Raw genomic sequence first — 21,187 nt, forward strand, 5'->3', positions numbered from 1 at the left:
TCAGCCCAACAAGTCCACACCGACCCTTACAGCATCCCACCCAGACCCATCCCCATACAACCCACCTAAGCTACATATCCCTGAACACTACGGACAATTTAGCATGGCCAATCCACCTAACCTGTACATCTTTGGACTGTGGGAGGAAACCGGAGCAAACCCACGCAGACACGGGGAGAATGTGCAAACTCCACACAGACAGTTGCCCGAGGCTGGAATTGAACCCGGGTCCCTGGTTCTGTGAGGCAGTAGTGCTAACCACTGAGCCACTGTGCTGCCCGTTATGTAGTCGGCAGGATTTGAACCTGTGTGGAGATATGAATCTGCGTGGGGATACCCCAACGGATTTCTAATCCGCCGCCTTAACCACTCGGCCATGACTACTAGGCCTACAAGTACACCACAGCTACATCTATTCACATGATAAGTCAATAGATGTGAATTTTATCTGAAACAAGTTGTTGCTTGCCCGAAACACAAAGAAAATTGCAAGATTCTAAACGTGAGTGACAAGAGTCACAATAATTGATGGCTATTTGCTGAATAAGCAGCAGGGTAAACAGCACGAGGTAATCCTTACTGGCATTATCCTTCAGGAATGTGTAAATGATATTACTATACACAAGCTGAACTGAAATGACAGCAAAAGAAATTCGTACAAGCAATAGCAGTAAAAAAAAAAATCCACACAATTGTGATCAGGATGGCACAATAATATGAAATTACTTTTAACATCATCCTAAAAAACACAGACACACACATCAATATTTTATTCTAGACCACAATGGGGTATGTAGATATGAATCAGTGAGCTCTAATTTTCAAAATTATCTTTTGGGTTACAACTAGGCATATTAGAATGGCCCCAGTAGAAACCAGTACCACATTGCAACCAACTCACACAGGATTTTAGTACTTGCAACCAGGAACCTGAAATCAATATTTGTTCTACATTTGCCTATGGTTACCCTCTTGCAATAATACGTTATTCAATTGAGTGCACACTTCAAAATATCAGCAGTCATATTTACCTGGAAGCTTGGATTTGGGAGGTGCAGTCAGTATGGCAAGATAATGTTTGCACTTCTTTAAAAAAAAAACATCAGGGTAGGGAGAGATGTGTCAAAAAATTCAGAAGATAAAGGGAAAAAGTTTTAAAAGAGAATATAGGCAGAAACTGCGCTCGGTTTGGGAACCAGTGGAAATATATTTAAGGTAATAGGTAAAGAACAAAAGCTGAGGTTGGGAATGGTGTTGGTGGAATTAGGGGAAGCAAAGACATTTATTTGTGCAAAACGAACGGTCATGATCTGCAATGCACAGCCTGAACAGGTGATGGAAGCAGATTTAATACTTGCTTTAACGATGGAATCAGATAAATACCTGGAAGAGGAAAGAACTGCAAAGCTGTGAGGAAAGAGGATTAAAGCTAAAAACAAAATAGGTTTTACTGCAAAATGTCTTCTTTCTATGTTGTCTGATTTCATTGTTCTGTGAAATTAAGAAAAAAAGGAAACTACATATTATTTAAGTCTTTCAAGGCTTGAATAGGCATAATGGGCTGAATGGTCTTCCTTTGATATTCTATAATTTTGTTCTATTTTCAGCCATTGCCATTTGATCTCTCACTGCAACACTGGAAGGTAAAATCAAAAATTTCTTTTTTTTACTTCTGCAGAAATTCTTGGGGTGGAAATTTGACACCCAGTTCCAAGTGCAAAGCTGGCAGTGTAAAATTAGGCCTCAGGCCCATCTGGACAGCTATCAGCATTTCTTATATCCTCACAAGCAGCTGGTAATTGTACAGCAACAAACTTCTTGACACGTGTCTCAGAAGTAAGCGTTGGGATGGAGGTGGAAGACGGATGTGGGCAATGACTGGGAGGGGAGGCATTCATTGGCAGCAAAAGTGATGTGGGGAAAAAAAAAGCTGAAGTTGATTTCAGCCATGATCAAATTCAGTGGCAGAGCAGTCTAAATGGGCTGAATGGCCTACTCCTGCTCTTTCTTCTTGGTTTAAAGCATTATAAACAGCAGGAAGTCTATGTGGCATTTGGAGGTAAGATTTAATGCAATGTTACTGATGAATAGTAACAGCAGGAAAAGAAGAGCAAGGAGGAACAGTTCTAATCTAAACAGATAATAAAGTCATAACATATCTTACAGTAGGTCCTCACAGCTGACCCAACACTGTTCATAGCAAGTAGGCTAGTACTTTCTATAAAGGAGAAAAGTTTTATGATTTTCGGTCTTATATTCAACATTTTTCTTATGCTCAGCACTAAAGAACACACTTTTGTAGCAGTGTGTTTCCTCCCTACAAACCAGTTTCATTTTATTCTCACAATTTCTGGTAATGTAGGATTGCTCATGAGGTCAGGAAGAAAATTAGCTCATTGAACTGACATAAACCCACTCACGTTGTCATGTAGGATATCAGAATTATTGCCATATCAAACTGCATGGCTTATGAATACAAACTCTCAATCTGGTTTATTAAAATCATAAAGGTTAAGTAGTAGCACAAAATCAAAACAGAAAAATTTAATTTACAAAGCATATCTACGCCTCCACAGGAAAGCAAAAAATACCAAAAAAGATCCAACAACAAAACACTCAAACTTGCTCAGTATACATAACATCGGTTCATCTCTACACCAGAGTCTTCAAGTGTTTCCTTCTAACTGTTGAACCCAAAAGTCCTGTGGAATTGGCAGTATTGCTGAGATGGACATAGAAATCAAATAGTTTTCCACAACTGAGCAAGGCTTATCAAATTAAAGCTGCTGTTCTTTGCAATCCTTTCACAAGATGGGAAGAAGGTATTTAATTTTTTTTCTTAAATTTGAAATTCTTTTCAGCAATCCAAACCATAATCTGGATGTGGCCAACTTTCCATTTGCTGGTGAAATATACTAATCTCACAGAATACTTCATAGACTGGAGACATGATAACTCCACATCTCCATGGATGGATCTCTGTGTCAGTGGTATTGTTTAGCATTGGTTAACGGTTGTTTCCTCCAATTCCAATTCCAATTGGACCCAGCCTAAAGTCTGAAAACCCACCAAAATCAAAGCAGATATTGTAGCATTAAATCTAGAAACACAGTAGGAAATTATGAGCAATTCAATCAATCTGGTCTATTATTCATTCCTCCCCCTCTTTCTCTTCAATCATTAATGGCAGAGTTTTCGTTCAACTTGTCCTCACTCTGTAGCTTCCTTCCTAAATCACTTGCCTAGTTACATCTCTCCACATGTTTAGAAGCCTTTTTAAAGCCTGTCTGACTCAGAACGCCATCAGTCACTATCCTCCTAGTTCTGTTCAGGCCTAACTCCCATTCAAACCGCTAAACATTTTGAAGCATTTTGGTACATTAACGTAAATATCTAGTGCACGCAAGTCAAAATGTGAACAAACAATATTTCAAGCAAAATAATGAGGACGTTGGAAATCTGAAATAAAAACAAGAATACTAGAAACACTCAGCACATACAAACGCTACTGTGAAGAGAGAAGCAGCTAACATTTCAGGTCCATGACCTTTCATTAAAGTACACGGTGTAAAAGTCATTTATAATTAAGGCATTTAAAATAACTAATACAAGGAAGCACATAACATACAAGGTACAAAGAAGGGCAATGGTGTTTAAAATACAGTAAGTCTTTGAATTAGTTACAATCTGTTTTAAATTTCAACCAGAGGAAACAAGTAACGAAGAAAGCAAACATTTTGGAACCTTTCAACTACGTAAATTATACTAAGGGATTTAGTTATTTCCAGGTCCTAATTGTATTGCACCCAGGGCTTTATTATTTGGGTGTCCTATGTTTAGTAACCTTAAGATTTTAACTTCTCTGTTGATATTACTTTGAATTAAATAAACAGAATAGAAATAATGCACTCAGCCCAAAACACACTATTCTGATCTTTATGATTTATAGGAAGCTCCTCAAAGTATCAGAGCAACACTAAACATAAGCTACATTAGTCCATAAATACATGTATATTCCTGTCTGTAAATGATAATTTAGTTAACGTGGGACCAAAATAACGAATAAACGATTAAACAGTTGTTTCTTTTGTGCTTTTCCTTTCATACAATGCGAGGTTGGAGATCATTGTTCAAAACCAAAGTTAAGAGGGCCAACGATCTGCCCTGTCACTTCACTATCCGTTCCATGTATTTAGGAAGTGGATTATCATCCAGGTATTTCTTTACAAACCAGCAACTGACGCGTGCCTTGAGATCCTCCTGTACTACAAAATTCATGGCAGCCTGTGAACAAGTCCAGTTTAACAAAAAAAAATTAAGATGGGAGGAGTTAAAGAAATATTTAAATTTCTATGCACCATACACAGAATCAAGATGTCCCAAAATGTTTTACAGCCAATCAACTTTTAATGCAATTCCTATCAAAACATAGGAAATGGAGTATCCTAATTTGTAAATAGCAAGTGCCACAAATAAAATTGTTTGAATAATATTTTAGTGATATTGATTTTAAGATAAATATTGGTCAGGACTTCACAGAACCGAGAACATTCTCTTCTTCAAAATGGAGTAACAGGATAACTTATCCACTTGATAGGGCTCAAAGGCCCTTAGTTTAACATCTCTAAATATACCAGTTAAGGTCTACAGAAAAGATAGGGCAAGAGGAGAGAAGTAACATTCACGATGAAGGATGAAATCACATCAATGTTACAGACTTCATAAGGGGTAGTAAGCAGATACGGGAAATATTAATGGTAACAGGCATTTAAAACTGCAGAAGTTGGCTACAGATTACTGTTGGTATCTATGAAGTGATAGATTGCAAACATATATAGATTAGTTGATTTTTTAACAAATGCAGAGTAGCTTTAACAGTGGATTATAAATTTTCATTTCGATTGAGATAAGCAAACAAACACATATAGGAAAGCTAATAAATTTCTTGGGTCACCCAGAATAACTTCTGCAATATTGGCCCAGATCTTTCAGATAGTCAGAGACCAGGTATACCCCCTGACTCACCAAAGCTACATGGTGGGACTCCTCAAAGGTCCCAATTCGATGATAATGTGGGAATTGCCAGGAAGTTTAAACTTCCAATTGGCAATTACTCAGCATCTAGAACTGTTCAAAAAAAATCTCCAACTCTGAGTTACTTCATTTTTCAGGAAATGCTAGGAGGCATAAAAACCAGTTCTAACTTCCAAATAAACTAACCCACAACCAACCCCCCAACCCCACTTACCCGGACCCTCAAGACCCCAATCCTCAATTCTCTGAATCCTCAATCGTTTGACACTCCAACTCCCTCCATCACAACCCTTTCATCCACCCCCAAAAATCCAAAGCTCCCAGACCTCCAACCCCTGCCTTCCAACACCTTCTGGCCCTCTGACCAAAACCATGTCCCACCTCTGAAACTGCAGCATTCTCCAACTAACCTTCCCAATCTGACTTGACCTCACCACCAACCACCCTGTTACCCTAGCTACATTATGCCGCCTTACCCACCCTATCTTCCTCATAATGTATCCATGTGGCCCCCTTTCCCATTTTATCATCCTACTCAGCCTGCTTCTGTATCCAAAGTGTAAGAAGATTAAGACTCAAAGATTATTACACTGCCTTTATTATAGGTTCCTATTATTTACTACCTGATAGTTTGTCAGTATAACAGTATAACTGCTATTAGGGAACAAGAAACCAAACCTATCAGCATTTTCTGACCCTTATTATTTCTAATTTCCACCCATACAAATTCAGTTTTTAATGTAAGAAACCTAGCAGTAATAAAGAAATAATGGCACAAAGAGTGACAATCCCAGACAGATCATTTCCATCTCGGGTTTTTAAAAGGATATTGGTATCAACATTACAGATTCCCTAATGATAATCTTCCAAAATGCTCATGCTCATGCTCGGAAACCATTCTTTCAGAGCACATCATCCACTCTGTAGGAAAGGCAGTAGAGAAACCGAGGATTATAGATCATTGCTAAGAGGAGAAATTGAAACTTTTCATCTTGCACTCATCAAAACTAGGGTCCAATTCACAAGGCTGCCAATAAGAAGTCAGCCAATGGGTTCTTAACTACCATCTACTGAAAGCCTATGTTCACTCATCAGTTTCAGAATTCCTACAGTCCAATGTGCTAAAAAGTCAATCTTATTGGCAACCTCACGAATAGGGCCCTAGCCACCTGTTCATCATGCAAGTTTAATGCTAAGATAGGGCACTTCAAAACTATCATGCACGATAACAAATATGCTGAGGAAGTTATCACTCGTATATCGCAAAAACTTATGAAAAAGCGTATGTCCACCATTTTTGGCCCCGAGTGATACCCGGTCTCGTTCAGACTATGCTGAAAGGTTTCAAAAATTTCAACAACATGTGAAGCTAGCTGTCTCATACTGCTACTATGCAAAAAAACCTACGCATGGTTTTCTCAACTAAAAGAATGTTGCCATTAAGCCAAAAAGATACTTTACCACACAATTGAGGAATATATTAGTTTCAGGGCTGCTGTGATGCAAGGTGTTCAGGCTGTACATCGCAATGACTGCTGGACCATATCAAACAACAAATCTCATTTGACCATTCAAAGTGATCAACATTCTGACTGTGTTCCAATAGTCTATGGTTGCAAGGCTCAAAAATATATCCACCATTAGATATCATTCTGCTATTGGAAGCCATTTATTAAATCACCCAGACTGTGGTCAGATTCACAGTGGAAATCAATTTAAGATCATCACACACACACACACACACACACACACACACACACACACACACACACAACACCCAGGTTTTATGTACACAAAATGTATTTGCACAAACACTGCACCTTTTACATAAAAAGGGGTCCTGGAGATAGCCAATCTCAGCTCTATCTGCAGGGCAGCAACCTGACCAATCAGAATCTAAGCTGCCTGGTCGGCAAATTAAGATTGATAGTTAATTGTTCTTAGTGCATCTCCATGCCATTGATAGCCCATCCAATCAGCACCCTCATCTCTTGCAGTATAAAATTGATAAAGGGGACACAAGTTTGTTTCTTATGTCCTAGTTGTATTGACTGCAAGATAGAAAGCTTCAGCTTTTGTCTCTTTTTGGCCACGTTCAAATTCTGTACCACCAAGCAATTCCTTATAGACCAATTACCCCAACATCAATTGTTTGTATAGATAGAGTCGACAATAAAGGATAGACTAACTGGGCAGCATTAAAAGTTTTTAAACTGATCAGAGAGAGCACACATGGATTTGTAAATGGAAAGACAAACTGGATTCAATTTTTTCAAAAGGCAATTTAGAAAGTGTACAAGGGAACATCTATAGATGTTCCTTATATGGACTTCAAATGACATTTCATGAAGTATTTCACAAGAAATTGTTAAATAAACTTAAAGCCCATAGAAAAGGGAAATTATTGGCATGGTTAAAGAGCTTGCTGAGCATAAAGGAGGAGGCAAAGCACAGGAATAATGAGCAGGCACTTTAAATGGCAGTGATGACTCAATAATCTTTGTTGAAACCTCAACTAATCACTTTAATAACAAGGCAGAAGATGGGATAGAAAGTCACATATCAAAATTTGCAGATGAAACAAAGATAGGTGGGAATGTAAGCAGCATAGATGAAGCACTAAATTACAAAAGAGATATTGTTCAATTAAGTAAATGAGCAAAACTGTAACAATTGAATTTTAATGTGGGCAAAGGTGACATCATCCTTTTGGACCTAAAATTAGAACAGGGCACTTTTTAAATGCTGTAAAGCTACAAGAGTGGAGATCCAAAGAAACTTGTGCGGTTCAGGTATATTAACCATTACCATGTCATAAACAGGTACAGAAAATAATTCAAAACATGAATAGAATGCAGAATCATTGGCCTTCAAATCTGGAGGAGTAGATAACATTGGGCTAAAACTCATGCTACAGCTGTATAAAGAAGAAAGACATGTAAAGTAAATTTACCAAATTTAAACCTGGACACTAAGTGTGAAATTACAACAGGAATTTAAACAATCAAGAGAGATCTTCTTTGGAATTTAGAAGGTTAAGGGGAATTTATCAAAGTTTACAAGATATTTAGTGGAACAAATTGGCTGACCCTTAGAAGACAAAGGGTGGTAGTGGACGGAAAATATTCAACTTGGTGCTCAGTTACAAGTGGTGTACCACAAGGATCTGTTCTGGGTCCTCTTCTATTTGTGATTTTTGTAAATGATTTGGATGTAGGAGTGGAAGGGTGGATTAGTAAGTTTGCGGACAATATGAAGGTGGGTTGAGTTGTGGATAGTGCGGAGGGCTGTTCTAGGTTACAAAAAGGGACATTGATAGGATGCGGAGCTGGGCTGAGAAGTGGCAGATAGAGTTTAACCCCGAAAAGTGAGAGGTGATTCATTTTGGAAGGACAAACTTGAAAGCAGAATACAGGGTTAACGGAAAGATTCTTGGCAGTGTGGAGGAGCTGAGGGATCTTGGGGTTCATGTCCACAGTTCCCTGAAAGCTGCCACCCAGGTGGATAGAGTTGTTAAGAAGGCGTATGGTGTGTTAGTTTTCATTAATAGAGGGATTGAGTTCGAGAGTCATGAAGTTATGCTCCAGCTATACAAAACTCTGGTTCGGCCACACCTGGAGTATTGTGTCCAGTTCTGGTCGCCTCGCTACAGGAAAGATGTGGAAGCGTTGGAAAAGGTGCAGAGGATGTTGCCTGGAATGGAAGGAAGGTCTTACGAGGAAAGGTTGAGAGCTAGGGCTTTTCTCTTTACAACGATGAAGGATGAGAGGTGACTTGATAGAGGTGTACAAAATGGTCAGAGGTATAGATAAAGTGGACAGCCAGAGACTTTTTCCTAGGGTAAAGTTAGCTATTACGAGGGGGCATAGTTTTACAGTGAGTGGAGGTAGATATAGGGGAGATGTCAGAGGTAGGTTCTTTACACAGAGTGGTAGGGGCTTGGAATGCATTGCCGGAGAGGGTAGTGGAGTCAGCCTCATTGGGGCATTTAAGCGGCTATTAGATAGGCATATGGATGATAGTATAAAGGTAGAGGTGGAGGTGGAGGTTAGATAGAAGTTAGGATTAGGGTAAAAGTTCAGCACAACATCGTGGGCCGAAGGGCCTGTACTGTTCTATGTTCTAAAGGAAAACAACTTTTATTGGTGTGGAGGTTTTTTCATTCATGGGATGTTGGTGTTGTTGGCTAAGCCAGAGTTTATTGCCCATTACTAATTGCCCTTGATAAAGTGGTAGGGAGCTGCTGTCCTTAAGATGTATGTACATCCACAAATGCTGTTAGAAAGGGAGTCCTAGAGACAACAAAGGGAAGTCCAGGACTAGGAAGCATAGTCTAAAAGCCAAAAGCCAAATCTTTCAGTCAGAAATTAGGAAAAAAACTTCTGTTTTAAAGGATGGGGAAAATGTGGATATTTTTCTACAAATAGCAACTGATGCTAGATAAATAGCAAATTTTAAACCATGATTCACAGATTTTTGTTATTCACAGGTATGAGGAGATATGGGACTAAGGTGGGTTTATGGAATTTGGTCTCAAAGCAGTAATGATCTAACTGAAAAACACCATACATTCAAGGGGCTACATGGTTTATTCCTAGTCCTACATTCATTTTAAAGATGGCACCTCCAACAGTGCAACACTCCTGGAGAAACAGGGCTGCTTAAGTCTCTGGATGGGACTTGAACTCTTCTGATTCAGAGGTGAAAGTGCTACCACTAGGCCACAGCTGACCCAAGATGTTGGCTCCTCGTACTTGATCACACCAAAAATGTAAATTATTGTATATTTTCTTTAAAAATCAAAACACATCAGGGGGATATTCAATACCTGTGCCAGTTGCATGCCAAGTCCTTGTCCCCTGAACTTAACAGGCACTGTTGTGGAGTACAGATCAACCATTTTCAGTCCGATGTACTTGTACCGCAAAACAGCTTCATCCGTAGAACCTGTGAATACACAACTGGTATCATTTAATAATGAGCTCTTTCTGGACTATGACAATGTAAAATATTATCCACGATCTGCATATGTAATTGTCTCAAGTGTTATTACAACATAAACTTAACTGATATGTGCTTAAAATAATAGGGGGGTAGCTGATCTAAGTCACACAGCCAGATCTGTGTCATTTTGCAGCAGTAAAGAAACACAGACTCTGTGCAAAGAGTCGTCTTTGGATCCATCACACACTTTTACAGTTTATTTTTTACCAGTCACCATTGTGTGAGGCAAATTAAATCCAAGGGGGTTAACTTAGTTCTTGAGATCTGTATCTGCATCCACTGACGGCAACAGGGAACTAAAATTCCTTCCCCTAATTTTAGATGACTTTTCTCAGTAGTAGACCCTCAGAAGCATTCAGCAGTCCTATCATGGACAGTTGTTATAAAACTGTGGAACGTAATTTTACAAGCAATCTTTTTTAACCAATTTGCAGTGAATTTCTTGCTTATACAATTACTGACCATAGAATACATTCAACTATTGTGCCTATGTCAACTCTTTGGGCTACCAGTTAGTACCATTCTCCCACTCCTTCCCCACAGGAGGAAAATACTTAACCAGGAAAAGGCTAATTTCAGCAAACTGAAGAGGGATCTAGCTCAGGTAAGTTACAGTCAAAGACTGGCAGGCAGAAATGCAATGGACAAACAGGAGGCCTATAAAAAGAGATGGTTCAGTATAGTCTCAACATATTCCACTCAAAGGGAAAAACAGGGCAAACGAAGCCTGAGTTCCCTGGATATCAAAAGACTGAAAAACTAAGTTAAAGTACAAAAAGGGGCGTATGACAAATGTCAGCTTGATAATACAAAGAAGAATCTAGTTGAATACGAAAACAGAGGCAGAGGCAGAGAGACAATACATGAACAAAAACCAAAGGTCTTCTACAGTTATAATGACAGTAAAATGTCAGAACATTTCACTTGCATTTGGAAAAGAGTGGACATATTAGGATAGGATGGCTTTATGTGGAGGAGGTCTTGTCTCACAATTTTGATTGAGTTTTTTGAGGAAGTGACAAAGATGTTTGATGGTAGGGCAGTGGATGTAGTCTATGTGGACCTTACTAAAGCATTTGACAAGGTCCCTCATGTAGGCTGGTCCAGAAGATTAAGTCACATGGGATCCACAGTGAGTCAGTAAATTGTATACAAAAATTGGCTTGATCACAGAAGTTTTTCTAACTGAAGGTCTGCAACCAGTGGTGTTCCACAAGGATCAGTACAGGGACCTCTGTTGTTTGTCACATAAATAAATGTTATGGATGAAAATGTGGGTGGGCTAATTAGTAAGTTTGCAGATTACACCAAAATTGGTGAAGTTATAGATAGTGAGCAAGGTTGTCAAAACATAAAGCAGGATATAGATCAATTGGAAAGCTGAGCGGAGAAAAAGCAGGTCGAGTTTAATTCAGACAAACAATCTGGTAAAGCAGATATGATATCAACACTTAAGAGGTGATGCATTTTGAGGGGTCAAATACAAAAGGGAAGGATAGAATAAATGGTGGAAACCTTGAGTATTGATATACAGTGGATCTTGGATTGCAAGTCTGCAGTTCCCTGGAAGTGGCAACTCAAGTGGATAAGATGGTAAAGAGGCATACGATATGCTTGTCTTTTTCGGTAAAGGCATTTGAGTATAAAAGTTGATCAGTCATGTTGCAGCTCTTTAATTAGGCCACACTTGGTGAATTGTGTGCATGTCTGGTCACCACACTATAGGAAGAACATTGAGGATTTGAAAGGGTGAAAAAGAGCTTTCCCAGGATGTTGCCTGGATCAGAGTGTATTAACTATAGAGGTTGGACAGACTTGGGTTGTTTTCATTACAGCATTGGAGGCTGAGAGACGAACTGATAGAAATATATAAAATTCTGAGAGGCACGGATAGGGTGAATAATTGGAGTCTTTTTCCCAGAGTGGAAATGTCAGATACCAAGGGACATAGGTTTAAGGTGCGAGGGGGAAGTTTAAAGGAGATGTGTGAGGCAAGTTTTTTTTGAAGAAACACAGAAGCTAGTAGGTTTCTGGAATGTGCTGCCTGGGGAGGTGGTAAATAAGATACAATAGCAACATTTAAGAGACAATTAGACAGACACGTGAACAGGCAAGGAATTGAGGGATACAGATCATGCGCAGGTAGACGAGATTAGTTTAGAATGGCATCATAGACAGTGCACACGTGGTGAGGTGAAGGGCCTGTTCCAAAGCTGTACTGTTCTACATACTATTGGAGACAATTAGGGACCAAGGCAGAGATCTACTCGTGGAATTAAGGCATAGTTGAATTATTAAATGAGAATTTATCAAGAAAGGGGACTTCGTCAAAGTCAAGATAAATGAAAAGTTTGTCAGCCCGGTGAATAAAATAAGTAAGGTGGAGGAGCTAGAAAGGCTGAGAGTGCTGTAATTCCTCACTTAACCTCAATTTGATCAAATTTATTTTGTAATAATGTCACTAACACAGTAAGAAAAATAGATCCTTTTAATGTCGTGACATTTGCTATTACATTGTTTGCCAGTGGGTCATAGCAAACTACTTTTGGATAAGTGACCTGCTTTTGACATATGGATATAGAGGCACCATTTTAACTTCAATAACAATATATTTTGATTTAATAATTCAATCCCTTGTCAATGCAAGTTAAATATGCCCAATAATTGATGGTAGTGAGTCTGGTGGTTTAAAAAAAAAGCAAGAAATACTTTGGACATTAAATTAAAGATTAAAAGGTGTTTTGATGCTGGAGCAGTTAACATCAGGAGACCCCTTGGGCTGCCTCCTACTACAGCAAGAACAATCCATAGTAAAGTTGACAAAATAAAAGAAAGTCCACCAAGGGTGACACACTTTACATGCAATCAAGACAAGTCAAATGAACAGTAGTATCATGTGAAAAAACCGTTTCGCTGAAAGACCAAACTCAATACAATATATATGTCTCTTAAATGTGATGGGTGTGCAAAGTGAACGCTAAAAGCTTGGCTTTCCACTGAAACAATGATCAGGAAGACAATTCACATTTGGGAAGTTCTACTGCTAGTCATAGTTGTTGCGAACATTTTAAGAGGCATTGTTATTTGCATATCATTAAAAGGTGATCGTTAAAGTGGCTAGTTTCATTGTATAGTCACTGAAAAATTCCTTTCCTGAAAAACGATGGAAAAAAGTGGCTATTCACTGAAGCAAACATTTGACGTTGATGGGGACAGAAATATATTGGAAGTCATAATTTCACAGCGTGGAAAGAAGCCCTTTTGCCCATCATGTCCATGCTAGTCATCAAGTACCCACCTACTCTAGTTCCATTTTCCAACACAGCTTGCAGTCTTGTATGCTATGACACTTCCAGTAATCATCTCTTATATTTCTTAAATGTTGTGATTTACTTCTGGGTGAAAATAATTCTTCTTTAAATCCCTTCTAAACCTCCTGCTCTGTATCTTAAATCTATGCCTTGTGATTACTGATCGCTCCAATGAGGGTAAACGTAACTTATCTATGCTTCTCAGATGCCAAGTGTAAGTCACAAACAACATATTTCCACCAGATATTACACCCAAAGGAACACAACGTAACTAAAGGTGGGAACACTGCAAGATATTTCAAGTTTAAAGTCCTTTGTGGTGTACCACTCAGGAGGTTTTGAAAGGTTATTCCAAAAGAACATGTGCATGTAATTTGGCTATGAAATAAAAAACCCTGAATGAATGGGACAATTTTTCAAGAATGCTTTTCCCTAAATGCCATATCTACTTGGAAAGAATATTATGCCGAAGAAAATATCAATTTCAGCAGATAGTAGGAACTGCAGATGCTGGAGAATCTGAGATAACAAGGTGTAGAGCTAAATGAACACAGCAGGCCAAGCAGCATCAGAGGAGCAGGAAAGCTGATGTTTCGGGCCTAGGCCCTTCTTCAGAAATGGGGGAGGGGGAAGGGGGTTCTGAAATAAATAGGGAGAGAGGGGGAGGCAGATGGAAGATGGATAAAAGGAGAAGATAGGTGGAGAGGAGACAGACAGCATCCCAAAACCAGCCCAGCTTGTCCCCCCCTCCCTAACCTGTCCTTCCTCCCACCTATCCCCTCCTCCCACCTCAAGCCCCACCCCCATCTCCTACCTACTAACCTCATCCCGCCCCCTTGACCTGTCCGTCCTCCCTGGACCGACCTATCCCCTCCCTAACTCCCCACCTACACTCACCTTTACTGGCTCCATCCCCGCCTCTTTGGCCTGTCTGTCTCCTCTCCTTTATCCAACTTCTATCCGCCTCCCCCTCTCTCCCTATTTATTTCAGAACCCCCTTCCCCTCCCCCATTTCTGAAAAAGGGTCTAGGCCCGAAACGTCAGCTTTCCTGCTCCTCTGATGCTGCTTGGCCTGCTGTGTTCTATCAATTTCAGCATATTGTTTATCTTAGGTAATGCCCCAGGCCACCCTGTTAAACTTGACAATTATCAGAAAATGTAATGATCATTTCTTGTCCTTGCTAATACAACTTCATCGTCATATCGCATGGATTGGGGCAGTAGCAATTTTCAAGCCTTATTATTTACATCATACCTTCTCCCCGTTCAAGGAGAGAAATGGCAAAAGTAAGTCAACAAATCGGGAAAGTCGTAAATATAATATTTCAAGAACTGCCGAGTCATAGGACACAGTTGCATTAGAATGCATGAATGGTATGCAGCAAAAAAACACGGCATGAATTTGTCAACAACAGCAAAACAATTGGGAGGCCACCTCTCAGAAGGATGCATCAGCAACCATGCTGACAATCTAATGTTTTGGAGTAGATTTGTAGCTCGGAATGTGGATGTTGAGGTTGGTTGGCTTACCGAGCTGGTTCGTTGTCGTTCTGCAGACGTTTCATTACCCTGCTGGGCAACATCATCAGTGCAGCCTCCAATGAAGCGCCGTTGTGTCTTCCCGCCTGGTTTTTAAACTCTGGGGTCCGTTGTGCTGGATTACTTCACTTCTGGTTATCCTTTGTAGTGGAGTGTATATGGGGTCAAGTTCTATGTGTTTGTTGATGGCTTTCTTTGAGTACCAGGCTTCTAGGAACTCCCATGCCTGTCTCTGCTTTGCTTGTCCCAATTGAATTGGTGGTTCTCCTTGTCCATGTGGATAGAGATGAGTGAGCTTCAGAGGCTGCACTGATGAGGTTACTCAGCAGGGTAACGAAACATCTGCGGAACAACAACGAACCAGCTCGGCGAGCCAACCAACCTCAACAACCATGCCGACAACTTGGGAGGGCTTCAAACATAAATCAGGGTCTTGATACGCATTGGAAAAGTCTGTTTATTTCAGATTGGTTAATAGCTGATTGAAATAGTAAGATATGTGTTACGCAAATTCATAACTAGCACATCAGCAAAAGTAATTAAATCACTAGATATTGATATGAGAAGTACAATATTCAAAACAATTGACAATTATGAAGTATCTTTTGAGGTTCCAACACCAAGATCCTGGGGCAAGCAAAGCAGAGACAGGCATGGGAGTTCCTAGAAGCTTGGTAGTCCATGAAGAAAGCCATCAACAAACACATAGAACTCGACCCCATATACACTCCATTGCAAAGGAAAACTGGAAGGGAGGTAATCCAGCTCAACGGACTCCAGAGTTTAAAAACCAGGCGGGAAAACAGCACTTTAATCGGAGGCTGCACTGATGGGTAACGAAACGTCTGCGGAACAACAACGAACCAGCTCGGCAAGCAAACCAACCTCAACATCCACAACCGGAGCTACAAATTTACTCCAAAACCTCAGAGAAGAATCTTTTGTCAAGTTTGCGTGTGGTAATTGTATCTTGCAATCTCAACACAGTATATAAGCAGCTTAAAATCAACAACAGTTCAGATTCTTATCCCAAGGCTGGATTGTGGAACCACTCAAACCAAAATAATACTGTGATTGCTTCAGTCTGAATGTCACTAATAGCTTTTGCTTTAAAGTTATATAGTCAGATATTCAACATTCAAAGGCTAAGCAACTGCCAAGGATCAAAAGTTAAGCTTCTCTCTTTAAATCATAGATTCAACTAGGAGATTGTTGGAAGCTGGAATGTGTCAGTTTGAAACACTTGAAACATAGAAATTTCTCTCAGATTTTTCTAAGAGGTTTAGATGAGAATAGATTCTGACAGCAACAAGGATTTCAAAGAGAAACAAACTTTTTATGCTTTTCATGGAATGTAAGCATTACTGGCATTGGTCAGTATTTGTTGCACACCCCTACATGCTCTTGAATAGACTGGGTAAGGAGGACAGATTTCCTTTCCTAAACTTGGTGAACCACATGGAGTTTTACAAAAATCAATGATTTTATAGTCACCATTACTAGCTTTAAATTCCAGATACAGTAACTGAATTTTAATTCCATAGGTTGTTGTCAATGACCCGAAAGCATTACCAAGTGAATGGATTACTAGTCCAGTAACATTACAAATACACCACCATCTCCTCGTGACTGTTGTGATTCTTAAGAGTTAAGCAATATATCTTCCTGCAAAAGTGCAACCTCGCTGATGAGAGGCTGTTGAACTAAAGGATTGGGCTGAATTTTACCAGATCACCCAGAGACAGGCTGGGAGAACAAGGGTTTGTAATGGTATTGAAAGGCTTCAGAGGGAAACCCAACATCTTCCTGCATTCAGGGACATTCCCAGAAGTGGGTGCCAACAGGAGATAGCCAGCCAATATATTTAAAAGTTGCCAATTGATGGGGACTTTAACCCCCTACTCTTCCTCGCTGACATTTTATCAGTGTTGAGACAAGTCCCCATCACAAAGAGACACTACCAGGTCATGAGGCAGTCTCCTAGTGGATTCCAAAATGGATGGTAGTTCCTTATTTTCTGCCCACTTCATGGTCCCTGGAGGGGTCTGTAGGTGGCAATGGCCATCATTGGTGGGTTTATCATTGTGATCTTCAGTGTGACACTGCACCAAAAAAATAGCATTATACACCTAACAAGGCCATCTCATTATGAACAGCCCCTGCTTTTGTCCTGGTGGGCAGCCTTTCTAAGCATAAAATTTTAGTCATTATTTCTGTCCCTCTCTTCATAGATGTTGCCCACGTGCTGAACTTACCCATCATTTTCTGCATCTACAGTATTTTGATTTCATCGTATTATTAATTTTTGTCACTTTTGTTAAATAAATATGCTTATGAAAGACATGAAAGTAAATGTAATTAATTCTCAGTTTTAGCTGGCACTTCCTAGACCTGGCACTTTGAACAGATCTAACAGCTCAAGACTAGGCATTCCATCAGGCGCTGTGGGCCATCAACAACTGAAGAATTGTACTCCAATATAATCTGCAACCTAATGACCCAACATACCCCCACTCATCCATTACCATCAAGTCAGGAGAATCAACCTCTCAATGGAAAGTTCAGCAGGGCATCCCAGGAGCAGTACCAGACATTCCTACATAAGGTATCAACCTAGTGAAGCCACCAAAAAAAAAAGACTACTTGCATGCCAAACAGCATAAGCAGCAAGTGATAGACAGAGCGAAGTGACACCGCAACCAACAGACCAGATCTAAACTCTGCAGTTCTGCCACATCCTGTTGAGAATGTTGATAGACATTTAAGCAACCCAAAGGAGAAAGAGGCTCCTCAAATATCCTCATCCTCAATAATAGAACAGCCCAACACATCAACGAAAAAGATATGACTGAAGCATTCACTACAACCTTCAGCCAGAAGATCCAAGTGGATGATTGATCTCAGCCTCCTCCAGTGGTCTCCAGCATCACAGCTGCCAGTCTTTAGCCAATCTGATTCATTCCACATGATACCAAGAAACAGTTGGAGATGCTGGATATTGCAAAGGCGGTGGGCCCTGACAATATTCTGGCAACAGTACTGAAGTCTTATTCTCCAGAACTTGCCACACCCTTAGCCAAGCTGTTCCAATACAGCTACAATATTGACATCTACCCAACAATATGGAAAAATTCATTTTAAAAGTATGCGGTATTTGGGACTAGATTAAATAAGTTATGCTTCCAATTCCAATTTGATGATGTTTGGCTTCCTCACCACATCATTGCACCTTGTTGGTTCATGCTGTTTCACATGGTCTTTACATCAGTCCCGGTGACTCAATTGGTGCCATTCTGAATAAGGTGCTGGGAGAAGCACTTGAAATGTTTATGATTGAGTTTTTGAAGAACTCAAATAAACCTTTCCAAGGAAAATATGCTAAAAATGTATATGCTTACGAAAGATGATTTTCTTTATGACAAGTTGAAATCTGGAGTGCTCCATTCTACGATGACCCATTTCTTGGCTATACAAGCTAATTTTTACTTTGGAGCCGGAGGTATATCTGATGCAGAAGATTAGGCAGAGTGGACATTTTAAAAGACTTGAAGAGACACAGCATTTGCTAGTGTACAGTACTCAGGTAAATTTGCTTTCCATGTCTCAGGACTTGTTTAGTTTAAATATTAAACGGAGTGCTTACTCTTCACGAGTTGATTCTGCAACATTCTGATTAATTAGAGCCCCAGTTTTTGCCCAGTATATCTCACCTGTAGCAGAGATAAACGGGTCATTTTAAAACCAGTGAGAGTGTACAGTCTTGAAACACTAATCACTCAAAGCCACTTCACCAAAATGATTTGGACATGTACTTGAAATGTCTCTTTCCGGATCAATTATTTCCATCAACACATGATGACTGACCAAAATAGAAGGAGGTTCATTCGGAATGGCATCAAACAGACTTAATCAGTAAAATGCAGAGGCAAAGCCAAGGCAACAAAGAGAGTGAAAAAACTTCAAAATAATTCATCTAACTGAATGTTCAAGCAACAAATGCTCAACGTGCATATTGCAAATTGTGCATTGGACTTATCAGCCATATCAAAAACCCATCAAATTAGACTAGAAGCAGGAATCCACGGGAGTGCCTAAAATGAGAAACTCCAGTTTTATCTAATTTGAACTTATGCAATTTTTGTTCATATTTAATGTTTACTTTACTTTTCAAGTTCTTATCTTGGAATGCACAGTATTGCACACAAAGCTCTATACTTCAACCTATATAAATCAGTTTTATGAACAAGGAACAAGAGTAGGCCAGTTGGCTCTTTAAGCCTGCTCTGCCATTCAATAGGATCATGGCTGATTTGAATTTAATCTCAACTTTACATTCCTATATATTTCTGATAATCATTCATCCTTTTGCTAATCAAGAATCTACCTCTGCCTTAAAAATATTCAAAGTTTCTGCATCCACTGCCTTTTGAGGCAGAGAAGACACACAACCTTTGGAGAGAGAAAAAGTGGTTTCCTCATCTCTGTCTTATCGGCAACCCCTTGTTTTAAGCTATGACCCCTAACTGTAGATTCTCCCACAAGAGGAAACATTCTTTTGGTATCCACCCAGTCTAGTCCCCTCAGGGTCCCACATGCTTCTAAATTCCAAAGGATACAGGCTTAACCCTGTTTCGCCTTCTCATAAAACAATCCACTTATTCCAGGTATCAATTGAGTAAACCTTCTCTGAACTGTTTCCAATGCATTACCATCCTTCCATATGTACGGGGTGCAGTGCTGTATACAGGTATTTCTCCTATAATGCGATAGTTGTGTGACCTGGCGCTATAGAAAATGGTGAACAAAAATTGCGTTATAGGGGAAATCATTGCAGAAAAATCACTATACCGTCCCGTAGGAAGTTCACGTTATCCAAACGGCATCCACTATTCATCACATTAACAAAACACACGTTATAGCAGAAGTGCCTGTACAGTACTCCTGATGTGGTCTCACCAACACGCTGTATAAGTGAAGTCTGATCTCCCTACTCTTGCATTTAATTCCCCTTGCAATAAAACATAACATTCTATTTGCTTTCCTGATTATTTGTAGTACCAGCACACTAACCTTCTGCCTGTTTTCTGCAGGGCAGAATTGTCTAAAGGAACCTAACTGAAATTTTAACAGATGCCCATAGGAATCTATTATTACAGTCACAATTTTCGAGAATGCACCAATAAGCTTGTGAGAAATTGCTATGATTGGCTATACTTATCTCCAAGACAGGTGGTCTTAAATGTCAAATCCTGCTCCAATTCACAGTATTATGCAGCATCCTTGTTAGTACTTGAATTATGGAAATTTCCACAACAGTCACTTGGCTGAAACTATCGATGTTCCTGTTAAAACTCTATTGTTTCTCTAAACTCACAGTTCCTTCAAGTATCTTGTGTAGTCGCCACACAGCCAAGAATATGCAGTATATCAATGCAACCACGCTGCAGTGCAGCTTCCAAGCTGTTGCACAGCCTCAAGTAGTGTTTAGCAGACAACAATGCTCTAGCACATTATGGGGCATCAAAGATAAAGGTATCCTGCTTTTTGTCAATGCTACAGATATATCAGGTCTGTTACATCCTGGATAAAGCTTCTTCATGACTCTCAGTTTGAAAACAGTCCCACTGATTTCAGTGCAACATATCACTTCCTTTATTTGGTTTCAACTCTTCATTAGCCTCCTAAAAGATATCACCCAATGAAGATATTTTTTCTTTTCTGCAGTCAGTAATTATTTTAAACCAGTGTTTCACACACAAAAATAAAATCACAAAGATTAGTCCAACAATTCTTCCATGACAACTGATGGTATCCATTCTCAAAATCCAGCCACCTTTTGAAGAATTATATATGCTCATAACATCACAACGTTGACAGGATAATCATCCTGGTGGTGCAGTACTTCTTTACCTCAGTTCTGAACATCTGTAATTTACCAACTTGTACATCTGTCCTCTTGCCACAGAAACATTGCACTGAACTTTATAGAGCATCCAGTATCCCCCTCCACCAAATTCATCTAAAAACTTGGCCAAGAACCTATCAATAGAAAAGCCAATGGGCCTGCAGCTATTTTACAATCAGGGAGACAATCACTGGCCAAGTTTTAGAATTCTACATCCATCTTGGTGGAAGTCCCATCTTAGACAGCTACTGAAAGAAATCTAATTGGCTGGCAGAGATACAAGGAACTGCAGATGCTGGAGAATCCGAGACAACAAGGTGCAGAGCTGGATGAACACAGCAGGTGAAGCAGCATCATAGGAGCAGAAAGGCTGACGTTTCGGGCCTAGACCCTT

The 21,187-nt window shown here is 39.7% G+C and overlaps 1 protein-coding gene and 1 non-coding gene across 3 annotated transcripts in view; both read right to left on the reverse strand.

Moving 5' to 3' along the window:
- Positions 1-284: 284 nt before the first annotated feature.
- trnas-aga lies at positions 285-384 on the reverse strand. Its single transcript has one exon. It is a non-coding gene; the product is annotated as a tRNA-Ser (tRNA).
- Positions 385-2,397: 2,013 nt separating this feature from the next.
- LOC125485832 (protein NATD1-like) overlaps positions 2,398-21,187 on the reverse strand; it is a 23,405-nt gene continuing 4,615 nt past the window's right edge. Inside the window, exons 3-4 of one of the 2 annotated variants that reach the window (XM_048610594.1) lie at positions 9,863-9,981; positions 2,398-4,284 (exon numbers count right to left, since the gene is read on the reverse strand). In XM_048610594.1, coding sequence (XP_048466551.1) covers positions 4,168-4,284; positions 9,863-9,981 — 236 coding nt within the window. In that variant the 3' untranslated portion in view covers positions 2,398-4,167. Of the gene's footprint in view, positions 4,285-9,862; positions 9,982-21,187 lie in introns of those variants that run through there. The other variant, XR_007264520.1, reaches the window with a different exon arrangement.

Source organism: Rhincodon typus, chromosome 23 (genome assembly GCF_021869965.1).
Source record: "Rhincodon typus isolate 14 chromosome 23, sRhiTyp1.1, whole genome shotgun sequence".
NCBI lineage: Eukaryota > Metazoa > Chordata > Chondrichthyes > Orectolobiformes > Rhincodontidae > Rhincodon > Rhincodon typus.